At 39.6% G+C, this 12,778-nt stretch overlaps 1 protein-coding gene across 2 annotated transcripts in view; it reads right to left on the bottom strand.

Annotated features, from left to right (window-relative positions):
• The window catches only part of LOC6568360 (hemicentin-2), a 79,885-nt gene that overhangs the window by 17,125 nt on the left and 49,982 nt on the right, over positions 1-12,778 (bottom strand). For both annotated transcript variants that reach the window (XM_001994643.3, XM_032740560.2), the window contains exons 2-9: positions 11,945-12,072; positions 7,843-8,080; positions 6,983-7,126; positions 6,649-6,843; positions 5,354-5,502; positions 5,025-5,136; positions 4,737-4,857; positions 1,142-1,305 (exon numbers count right to left, since the gene is read on the bottom strand). In XM_001994643.3, coding sequence (XP_001994679.2) covers positions 1,142-1,305; positions 4,737-4,857; positions 5,025-5,136; positions 5,354-5,502; positions 6,649-6,843; positions 6,983-7,126; positions 7,843-8,080; positions 11,945-12,072 — 1,251 coding nt within the window. The remainder of the gene's footprint in view (positions 1-1,141; positions 1,306-4,736; positions 4,858-5,024; positions 5,137-5,353; positions 5,503-6,648; positions 6,844-6,982; positions 7,127-7,842; positions 8,081-11,944; positions 12,073-12,778) is intronic.

Genomic DNA, 12,778 nt, shown 5'->3' with positions numbered 1-12,778 from the left:
ATTTTTTTGTTGGTAGCTGTTGCTGTTGCTGTTAGTTAGCTAGTTCGTTAGTTACCCTATACATATACATAAATGAACGTGTATATAGATGGCGTGCACACAATTTTTTCTTGCCATGTACAAATACATATAGCATATAACATATAGCATACAGCACACAGCACTTTTTTCCTGGCTGGCTCGGCTAAATTGCTCGTGTCCTTGGTTGGTCATAAATTATGTACGTGCTGTGGTATTCAGCACTAAATTTAAATATATATATATATATTTTTTTTCGCTCTTTCCTATTTTTCGCTGCTCGTCGCTTGCCCGCGGCTATGTTGGCCACGGCAGTTGTTCTATTCAACCGTTCTTTTCGCGCTTCTAGTATCATTTTTTTTGTTTTTTTTTTTTTTTTCTAGCATTTTTTGTGTGTTCTCTTTGAGTTTTTTGTTGTGGTCATAAGTTCATTTTGATTTTGTGTTACATTTTGGTTTAGTCTGTTGCCTGCGCCAGTTGCCGCTTGCTAAATTTGTGCTGTGCGACCAGCGGCGCCTGCAGCCACCAAATTGTGTGGGGAGCGACGCCAGGCAAGTGGAGAATTTCAGAAGGCGGGGGTAAGCAAGGGGAACTGGTGACAAAATCGCAGGCGCTTAAAATGTTTTCGACGCGTTTTCCGGTTGCAGTTTTAATGGAGTTTTGTGTTATTTAAAGTGAGCATTAGTTGCACGGGGAAAATAGACATGGTGGGGGAGAGTAGGAGCAGGGATAGCTGACCAAGTAAGTAAGCTGCTGGCTCACATGGCGTACATGTTTAGTTCTTTCTTTTAAGTTGGCTGTAAATTTGAGAGAGTGGCCATTACTTTTATGTTGCTGTTGTCGCTGGTCATCAGCTTGCCTAACAGTTGCTCACAATGTTTGCCTACTCGTAGCTCATTTTTCAGTACATTTTGTGTATGCGTTTTATTTTTGCCAATTTTTTTGGGACAAACTCTTCTTTGTATGCATAAGTTTTTTTTTCATATTTTCTCTGGCGACAGTTGTGGCTGTAGTCATATTTTGTGGTGCTGCGGCTTTTGCGGTTGTGCCCGCAGCGGCAACATGACATAAAACATTGCTGTTCATATGTACATATGTATTTGTTTGTGTGTCTCACACTTACCCACAACTTGCAGCGAGACTGGGTCGGATATGGCAACCCGCTCCTGGCCATTGATGTAGCTGGTGGCCCGACACTCATATTCGCCCTGATACTCATAGGTGACATTATCTATGACCAGACGAGGCTCGTTGCCACGCTCCACATACTTTGAGCCATGTGACATTCTGCAAGTAGAATTGGAAAAAAAAGGTATCAAAATACAAATGAATGGGAATGAATGTGCTTTCCTACCTATATTTAATGTATCTCATTAATATTGTGATTTAAATTAATAAATGTATTTGCGCAAGTTAAGGAGCAAAGGCTAAAAAGTCTACATTTTTACATATAAAAGAATATTACGAATTATAAAATATTCTGTGAATAAATGAAAAAAAAAATAATACAAATTTATAATCAAACAGAGAAAAAGTCTCATAAAGATTGACATTGATATTTCGACCAGACATTTAATGCACACCAAGAATATTTAGCAAACTTTATGAGGAGGGGCGATAAAATGTTCAATAAATATTTATAATTTTTTTGAGAGCTATTTTAGCTTTGCAATTTTCTTTTAAATTTTGTTTACTTAATTTTGTTGTTGTTGTTTTTGCTCAACTTTTTGAGCAGCAAACCGATTGGGAAAAATGCAACAGCCACATTGCAACTTTGGGTGGTGATGGGGAAACTACTGTTGCCACTGCTGCAAGTTTTGGGCAGCAATATTGAAAATTGCGTTTGTGGGCGAGATATTTTTGTTGCAGCTCGTTGCAAGCAACAAATATTTGATACATTTTTTTTATATGAGAAATGCCTTTTATGTTCCAAAATGCTTTCAGCACACAACTCACACAACCACACTCTCCAGTTTAAAAGAGTTTGTGTGTGTGTGTGTGTGTGTGTGTGAAAAGACAAATTCCTCTGATATGCGCACATAGTTGTGCCCGGGCTCGGTATTTTTCGCATTGACTGTGTGTGTGTGTGTGTGTGTGTATCATCCAGCTTAAAGCGCCAATCAAAGTGGACACAATTAAAAGCAATAAATTAGAAAGCAATTCAAATGTAAATTTTGCCCGCAAATGTAGTCACAAAAATTCGACAAAAAACATAAAGTAAATAAATAAATACTGAGTTCGCAAGGCGCTTCCTACTTTTCTATTCATCGCAGCTTAATGTTGGTTCCGTCGAAAATTTGCACGTAAATCAAAGTGACATGGCCTTTCCGATGCCTTTAGGTTTTTCCCTTTGAAAATACATTTGCACAACCAGGCTGTGTGAGACTGGGTGGTTGAGTGGGCTCTGGTCTGGACATCGTTGGCCAGCCTTATTCTAAGCGGCATAGGTAGACTGTCAGCAGCGCACTCCATTGATTTATTAGAAACACACATTGCCCCGTGTGGGTTTTTAACTTGGCACACGCCATTTAATGCGTCTCAGGTGGTTGGGAGAGTTTCGGTTGATTGGTGCTTGGTGCTTGGTTTTGGGTCGTGGAACACGCGTGGAAATTAGTTTTCAACAATTGACATTTAACTTGAGATAAACATGCGCAAGCACGCTTCATTAAGTCAACACGCCAGAGCCGTTGCATGCCGCATTTGTTATTAGAATTTGACTGCGCAAGAAGCGCTCAACGCCACTTTCACCACGTCCCTCAACCTCACCTCCCACCCACTCATATGTGGCTCCCATAAATTTCTAGCGGCAGGCGCCGGTAGTTCAAACAAGCGAAATCACAAATCACGTACAGGCACTGTTCGCTGGAATAGGCGGGGGCCAATTTCAGATCTGACTTTATGGCATGCAACAGCCACATCCAAGGGGGCTGCGGCATTCTGCTTGATTTCTATATTATTTTCAACTAACGACGGCTTTTTATGCTCGACAATCTGATTGTGGAACGTCAACACGACTTAAGATAGCAATTTTTAGTGAAATTTGCTTATAAATTTCGAAGAATTGATTAGTATAATACGTAAATCTAGTTAACAACTTAAAATTAAAAAGAAATATGGCTTTCATTGACTTAAAACTCACAAAAAGTTGCCTTCTAACGGATTCCAAATCTATAACCAACAATATATAAGAATAAAAAAACCGAATATGTCTCTGCAATTTGTGATTCCTAATAGTGTCGTATTGGATATGTGTTGTGAGTAGAGATACGTGCTTTGACTTGCTGCCTGCTAAATGGACAGATGAAATGTGGACAGACGAAAATGTGAAGAGATGAGTGTGCCACTGCTTTGCATAATAATACCCAAGTATATGCAGCTGCTGCAGTCAAAAGGCTGCCCCCACTAGTCTCTCCCTCTTTCTCTCTCCATCTCTCTCTCTCTCTCTCTCTCTGACTCTTTCTCTCTTGCTTTCAATTTGTATGTCTTCTTTGCTGTATCCATTGCTCATTTTGTGCACAACTTCCGCTGTGCAGCTAATTAAAATGACGCAAACATCAAGTTTAATAGCTGGTGGACAGACATCATAGCAGCTGTGCAACTGCTGCTACAGCTGCTACTGCTCTTGTTGCCACTGTTTGGAGTGCTGTTGCATGTTGCTCCGGCTGGCTGTGTAGTGCGCCATGCGCAACAGCATGCTCACCCGCATACAGGAAATTTCAATTACAATTCTACTTTATTTTCATATCTTTACAAAACTAACGCCATTTACATTTTTATGGAGCTTAAGTAGCTCTTAAGCACTTTGTGGCTGAAGTGTATTTATTATTTTTCACTCGATCGGTGAGCGATTGGCGTAGAATATTGATGTAGGATATACATTTGAACTGATATCCTGCACGTCTACCCATGTCGATAGTTTAAAGAAATGCTTTCATCAAGTCATTTCCTTTTCTTGAATTCGAACAAGATTGTTCTCCGATTATTGAATAAAGATATATTAATAATAATATTATTTATATTAAGATAATTTATCAGTAAAAAAAATCATGAATCTATTTTTAATGGTATAAAACTGTTTTGCTTTTCATTAAATTAACTTAAAATTCAGCCAAACTCACCCATGTGTTAAATCTGAGAAGGTTAGCTATTTGGGTACACGATTATTTTCTACACCATCGAATTTAGAATTGTTTTAAAAGGTCAGCATAAGGCGGGTCGAAAATGGGTTGCTGATAGATATAATTTAGTTTAACCCCTGGTTTCATTAAAATTGGAATTTGCCTTGGCTTATCATGTCTTGAAAATATAAATATCAAATATTTCTCACTTTTGAAGCCAAGCCAAAATTCATTTGAGTGCGAGTTGTACAATATTTGCAGTCGTAGCTCGACTATTTACTTTAATTGCAATATTACGTATACGCAGTATGCGCTGAGTCAACAACATACAGAATATTAAGACCACCAGCGCATATTAAAGTCTATATTGACATAGGTAGCAAATATAGCACATACTCAACGTGCTCTACTGTGTTTTAATTAACATCATAGGCGAGTAGCTGAAATTGCTCATCTTGATGTAGTCAGTACTATCAAATAAAACGCAGGCTGTGCCCGAAAGTATGCAGCGCAAATATGTTGTGAAGCCCTCAGGTCGTGCATTGCACGGTTGACCACAGTTGCGAGGTCTGCTGGTGATCCATAAGACTTTACACTCACCTCTGGACCCATTTGTAGGCCGGCAAGGGATTGCCATTGGCGACGCACTCGAAGGCGGCGGGACTGAAGAGTGGCGCTGTGGTTAGACGGTCCGGGCCGGCTGAAGTTATTTTCGGTGGATCTATGGCAAAACAAACAGAGAAACGAAGAGTGTCAATATGAAAGAAAAAATAATAATAATTATGCCAAAAGTTTAGCCAAGCAAATGCAAAAGGCAACGAAACCCAAAAACAACAACACACGGAAAACGACCAAGATAAATACTACTCGTAAAATACAAGGACTCACATTTCACGTCCAACTGCACCGACAGCTGCTCCGAGGTGCCCACTGAGTTCTGTGCCTGGCAGGTGTATAAACCAGCGTCGCGCCGTCCGACAGGACGTAACTGAAGCGTTTCCTAGGAAAAGGAAGTAAGACAAAGAGAGATGGCAATTTAATACAATTACAAATTTCTGCTACACTTAAGATAAATACGGCAAGCGACGTCGAACATTTTGTAGCAACATAAACAACGAGCTGCAAACCAACCAACCATCCAGCGAGCCAGCCAGCCAGCAGAATGCCAAAATGGCAATTGGGGTAACTGGGGGAAGGACGAATATTTCTTGGCTTACCTGCAAGCTGGCTATCTCGGAGCGTCCGGCACGTCGCCAAACGATGCTGGCCGGCGGATTGGCATCGGCCACGCAGCGCAGCACAAGCGCATCCTTATCCTCTTCCAAGTCGATTTCCGGTGAGCCAATTAGACGAATGGTTGGCGCGTCTGCAAAATGCACAAGAAGACAAGCACAGTCAAGTTGTGTCGCTCAAGCAAAACAAGCACAGCAAACGAAGTCAACAAAGCAGCAGTAACCTAGCAATTCTACTATCCTAGCTGTTTGGTTTATCTTTGGGGAGCCCCCAAATCTTGAATTGCTTAACAAAACAGGAAATTGCTACAAATTGTGGCTAATTGAATTGTTACAGCTGTTTGCAATGTCTTTTTTAGTTTTCTTACTTTAAGCCAAAACCAGTCAAATCCAAAGGACATATCCAAACGACGTCTAGCCAGACCGGAGTCTAAGCTGTATTTTTTTTATACCCATTCAAATTATTGTTTCTACCCACGGGTATAATGAAGTTCTTCTAGTGCATGTTAAAGGCAAACGAGGAGATTTCGAACTCGCATAGATATGTGTAATATATTACTGACCGACTGACTGTTTTTTGTCTGATATTATCATTCTTATCGATAACACTCCAATTTATCTTAAAAACCGTCAAATATATTATATATATAAACCTGTTTTTTTGTTGTTGTAAAGCCAATTTTTTTTCTAGGTTACCTCCACATACTCTTATCAGAATTTGTTAAGCTAATATCAAGGCTATATATATTTAATAGATATACACCAAGTAATATTTTCTTCTGCGCTGAAAATTTTACAAGAATCTCGGACAAATAAGACACTTATCATCTCCTAAAGTGAAATGAGGCAGCACAGCTAGTGACATGTGTAAATCATATTCTTTATTTATTAAGAATATTTTGTGCTGTGCATACTGTGGGCGATATGTGGGATTTGGAAAAATTGTATTCCCGTTTATAAATAAGTAAGAAAAAAGTAAGTGTTTTTGTTTTGTCATGTCACCCAGTCAAAGGTATTTCTGCTCCGCCTACGCTGTTAACTTTTAAAATATGGGAGTTGTGCAGAGAGGTTTCTCAACTTTCATTTCATCTATTATAATTTGTACTCTACCCTAGATGGCGTGGGAGACTTTACCTGCAAGCTGTTTGATTCAATTGTATGTATGAACAGGATGCGCATAACAGTTACAGGGTATCTGTTGGACGGACACTTTCATCTAGACTGTTCTGGTTATTTCATTTTTTTATTTTCATTTTCTATTTTTGGGGTTTCGAGCTTACATTTGACATCCATGCGCGCCTCGACAGGCACCGATTTCGCCTCATAATTCTCGTGGAAGGCCACACAGCGCAGCATGTCGCCATGGCGCTCTCTCATGGCGGAGACCTGCACCACCGATGTGGCTGACCAGGTGCGTGTATTATCCGGTTCGGTGGCATTCAGTTGCGGGTGGATGGGAGAGATTTCCTGGTCGCCTGTCGAGAGCAAATCGTTGAAATTAATTAACTCGACAAATGTCACTGGCAGCTGGGTGGAATAACAGCTGCAATCAAAGGATAACAACACCAAACATCCACCCTATCCCCGCCAGCACTAAAGCAGGCCGACACTTACCCAAATACCATTTGAGCGTTGCAGGAGGATTACCATAATGTGAAGCGCATTTCACTGTTGCGACAGCGCCAGCATCTACCGTTATGTTGTGACCCGGCGGCAATGGGGCGCTCTCAAACTCCAGACGTGGACGTTGTGGCGCCACTAAAAGGGTACAGTGCGTGTGTGTATGTAAATTGGGAGACAAATGGAATACACGGATTAGTCATATGAATTGCGGTCTGCAATAAATGTCAACAAACCACCCGCTTTATTTGATATGCATTAGCTTAAATTCATAAAATCAAATAAAAAAAAACACACACAAAAACGGATAATTGAATTTTGCGTTTCAAGTATAAAATATCTTTGTACATATACAAAATATGATTCAACAAATTTTCTAATCACTGCGTAGTATGTCAATTGATTAGGTATTTTAAATAAATTCTTTTTCTTTAAATAAATTCTTCCAATTATATACATATGTGTGATTTTAAATATGCTAATTTTTCTTAAATAATTCTAGCTTTCAATTATAATTTATTTCTATGCATTTGCTTTCAATTTCTTTGTAAAAATGTAATCTAATTGAATTTGCTTTAATTATTATTCTCTGCGTTCTTTGGCCACAGTTTGCCGTAAATTGAACCATGCGACAGTTATGTCCTGCTCTGGGACAACATTATTGTCAACAATTTCTTTACAACTTATGTCCTCACATTTACTGGCAAAATACCCTACACTGGGTTAATTTGAATTAATACTACCACTAGTTACATTTTACGTCAAACAGCTGCCACAAAATTAATCATACGCCACGTTGGGCGGTATTTTCAATTCAATGCGAAATTGATTTCATTTGGTGGACTAGCACTTACCACGTACAACCAATCGCACCGGTTGACTGGTGAGCGCATCCTGTGCGGTAAAATCACTGGCCGTCACTTGGCACTCCCACAGTCCGTCGTCAAAGTCGAGAGTGGCCGAGCGTATCCACAGGGAGCAATCGCCACCGATTTGCATGGGCGGCGGCGGATGTAGATCCAGATGTAAGGCGCCATTGCCGCTCAAGGGACGTGCGGCCCATTCGTATTTCTTCGGATAGATGCCAACGGGCTATGGATGAGAAATGAATAGGCGGAAGGTTGAGGCTTGGCTGCCGAAACAATCGAGTGGAAGAAGCACAATCAAGTTGATAATGATGATGATGATGATGATGATGATGATGACGTTTGAATTGTATGGGCGGGGCAGTGGACAAACGACATGTTTAGCATGTTTAACTTTTCGATGTAGTCAGCCGTATAATATCGTCTACGATTTCCAGCAAACACACATTCAGAAACAGAAAGAGATGGAGAGAGAATGACAGACAGAGATATTGAGAGCAGCTGGTAGGTTGGCTATTGAATGGTACTGACACCAATTCACCATACACCTACCCGCCTACTGCAGCCATTTTCAGCTACGTGTCGTTTAACTCCACTTACAACAGTCGTCGTCGTCGTCATCGTTGTCTGTATGTTTGTTGTTGCTGTCTCTAAATTGGCATTAGTTTGTTTGCTAATTGGAAATTAAATTACAATTAGTGATCTTTGAGCAACGTAGCATGGTTGGCATTTAAGTATTTATGTCCTATGCACTCCTCCCACATCATGTTCCTGCTGTTTGCCTAATTGCGTTTTCGTTCGCCGCATTCCAGTTTGTTTAGTCTTTTAACCATTTCATTGTCTGTTTCTCAAATTGCTTAAGTTAATTGTAACGCCGGGGAAGTATTTCTTTTTTTTTTCTGTAATCAATTGTATCCGACGAATTACATAAAATCACAATTATTTCCACTTTGTTTGTGGCATTTTATGACATTTATAATTTAGAGCATCATTTCAAAGACGGCTCAAGTATTTTATGACATTTGACCCAAACAAAATATTTGTGATATACACATATTTGTATTCTGAACTCGTAGCCCTATGTAAATGCGTGCATTTGCATTTGGACGTAGCTAAACGTCCAAGGGCAGTCCCTATATGATAGAGATATTAAAATTATTATTTCAGTTACGTTTTGACATTTCTGTGTATGTTATCTTTGGCCAACCATCGTCTGGTCAGCTATAGTTACGTTTGACTGCTGACCGGGGTTAAACGGCTCCCTTTCTGTCTCTTTTCCTTTCCTTTCCTTTCCCTCCCTTTTCCTTTTTGTGTATTTTGTGTGCTGCCCGAAATACAAAGAGGATATTGTCCAATACTGGTGGAGCAGCTCTGCCAATTGTCAAAATAATAATTTTAAAAGCCAGCAAATATTTTTTTTGTCTCCGAGTTGCTGTTTGTGACTGTTTCCTGACTGTGTCCAACATTTTTGTGTGTATGTGTCTATATGTCTGTGTGGGTGGGTGTGTGTTGGTGTGTTTTGTGGTAACCGCCATCAAAGTGATCTAAATCGTTTCCAATCGACATTATTTTTCAAACGTCCCACAATAACTGCACCACATGATTGTGCTGTGCTCAATGCCAGCTCTGCGTGTCAGTATACCTTGTACTCAAGTCGAAGCAGGGTATTACAGGCAGATAGTAAGCGGCCAATAGATTATATAGAATGTTATTGATTTTGTACCTTCGCGAGAAAACACAGCATTTTATCAACTATTAAATATAAGAAAGCAAACGATTTTTTTCCATCAGCTGAATATTTTTTTCTTTCTCTCAAAAGGATTGCAAATGTAAAGGTACGAAAGTGATTAGAAATATAAATTGTTCACAATATTTCAAGAACTAACTAGCAGCTGTACATGACTTTAGCGGACTTCTACAGTATATTTTATGGTCTGCCCTTGTCTACAACTGAATTAGGAGCGCATATTTATGTTTGCAATACATTTGGTATGCCCAAATTATGTGCATTTGAATAACTTCATTGCTCGGAGAGTTTGGAACTTTTATAGTTGACTATAACTATTCTCTCCCCTTCCTTCTCTGCCTGGAGGGAAATTGTTGGTAAAGGTGAGCTCTCCAGCCACTATTGAATATGCCTCTTAATAAAGGCCATTGTCAATGGTTTAAGCCTTTGTTGGAGTGTTGGAGTCTAGAAAAAAAAAAATGTTAGATGGAAAACAGCACAAAATGCCATTCAAAAATGGGGGCAAGTTTGCTTAAAAAGCAAACATATGCAATAACGAACAACAACAATTACGATAAATATGCAAAAATACGTAGAATTTTAAATGAAATCCAAAGACAGCAACAAACAGCAACTCGGAGCAAGTGTGTTTGTATATTAAGGATGCTTTTGCACATGAAGAGGGCATTCAATGCATGCAAATGCACTTCTTGGCCATCTACATATGTATGTGTTTTGCTTCATGGTAGTAGCTTCACAGCATCCTGGAGCCACAAGACATTTAAACATTTAAGTATGTATATGCTACGAATCGAGGCAATGCGATGTGATGCGATACGATCCGATGTGACTTGCAGCATATGAAAAAGTACAATTGAAATACTTTGTGATTTTTGTCATGCACCCGCCCACACCCGCCCACACCCGTCTACATAATTTCATTTTGCATAACCACCCGACCCTAGACGAGCAGTTTAAAAGTGAGCAAGAGAGCATTGTGAGAATGCAGCATAGAAGCAAATAAAAGATGTGCTACATGAATAATAATCAGTAATATCATTTCTGCAGCAGAGACGATGTGCATTTCTCATATAGAGTAGTATGCCTTAAGCTTGTGTCCAAGCGTTTAATAAGCCAGTCCACTCTATGGCAGACCACTTTCGACTGCTATGCAAATTAACACGTATGTATTGCCTCCAAACATAAAAGCATTAGAACACATGATCAAAGTGGAGCCAAACAACAAGAAGCATTTTTGAACAAGACAACAGCTCAGCTCAAACAAGTTAGAAAACTGTCTAAATGAGACTGCTCGATTAGAAAATGCCATGGAAAGTTGAAAGTTTTAAAAGTTAGAATGGGTTTATGTACCGCCTTCTGAATTCTTATTCAAAAGTATTGCAGTATTGCAATCATCAATCATTTTTGGCACTACCAATCCCTTTTAATCATCATATTTTATGTCTGAAAATTGGCAGCAAACCGTTGATGATAGGGTAATAGTCAACTAAAAAGTCACCTTAAAACTTGATAAACTTAATAATATACCCTTAACACGTTTTTATAAAAGCAGGGTGTTTCAAATTGGTTTCCTATAAGATATTTTAAATTACAGGCGACGAGCTGGCAAAGAGCAAAGGACTAATAACAACTTAATTGTGTTGCCTGAGCATATTGCGGGTATGTGTATAATATATGGAAATTACAAAGCGCACTCATGCAAGAATATAAATTGTGTTCTTTTAAACATGTTTATTAAGTGAATGTTTGCTTTATCTGAAGAAGAAGTGCAAATAATTCAAATCTCTGTTTGAAAGTAGAGCACATTTTTAGTACTTGGCTTACAGCTTACCATAATGGCATTTTGCTGTAACGCGGCCCCAAATCTAATTGAACAAATATGTAAGTGAGTGTGTGTGTGTGTGTATGCATGTTTGGATATTTGTTCATGTAACTGCCGGAGGCTTAGGTACAAGCCTCTCACGCATTTTCGATTAAAACTTTGGACAGCCACATGTCCTAATCAAAGCGAAAAGAAATACTGTCCAGAGGGCAAAGGTTAGAGGGCAGCAACGAGCAGCATTATTGGCTCGCCTAAGTCAAAGGGCGTAAATTACTTTTGGCAGCCACAGTGTTAGGACAAACATGTGCGTGGCCTGCCAGCTAAAACAACAGCACTTAATTGAACCACACGACGCGCCACGCATATGAAATGGCTTTCATTTATGTCTATGTGTGTGTGTGTGTAAAGTTGAATAAGGTTGTTTATAAACTGCAAGCGAACAACCGTCGCCAGACTGAAATAAATGAACATCATCGATATGTCGACAGGCACTCTATCGTTGATATGTAGCACATGATTACCTTGTTATCCTTTTGCCAGGAGCACGAGCCACGCTTATCGATTACTTTGCATGTGAGCAACGCATCCTCCCGTGGATTCACCTCCGTGTATTTGGGCTGCTCCGAGAAACGCTGAAAGCACGCAATGCCTGCAAGACAAAAAGAAAAAGACACCAAATGAGAAACTGAGAAACTGTCATCTATGAAGTGTGCAAAAATGTGCTGGGCAAATGAATCGAGCTGTTTATTGTACAATAATTTGAGCGCCACATATTCCACCCCCGTCCCCATAACAACAATGCCAAGACTTATCTGCGCTACAATTGTTAATATAACAACGCGTTGACGTTTCTGCATAATATCATAAATAAACAACGTGTCCTTTCTCCCTCTCCTTTCGCTCAACACACTAGGTGCCACTTTATCCCAGCCCCACTCGTTGCGCATGTAAGTATGCTATATTTTTTAATATCGCTCCTCGCGATGCGACCTGCATTTGTCACGAACGCGGGCAATTATCAACGGCACTCGCCACGACACTGCGCACAGCGCACTGCGGCAACCATTTGCTTATCTTTGCACCTGCCACGCCCAAAATGTTCGCTTCATTATCATTCGCTTTTGCGTTTGTTTTTATACGAGCAGTGTTACACTTGCCGAGGGGGTCTCTCCATTCACTTATGTCAATTAATGCGTATGCCAAACGACTTGGCTGACTTCATCAGATATATGCTTTTATTTTATCTAATAAAATGTATCTGTCTGTCTTTTATTCAATGTAATTTAACTTAATTGCTATCTGAAGCAAGCTCATTTATTTAATATTTCTATTTACAACTGTTTTTAAATAGTTGA

The sequence above is a fragment of the Drosophila grimshawi genome, unplaced genomic scaffold, assembly GCF_018153295.1.
Source record: "Drosophila grimshawi isolate 15287-2541.00 unplaced genomic scaffold, ASM1815329v1 contig_311, whole genome shotgun sequence".
NCBI classification, from domain to species: domain Eukaryota; kingdom Metazoa; phylum Arthropoda; class Insecta; order Diptera; family Drosophilidae; genus Drosophila; species Drosophila grimshawi.
The sequence above is the reverse complement of the archived record's forward strand: the minus strand, read 5'-3'. Positions and strand labels throughout refer to the sequence as shown.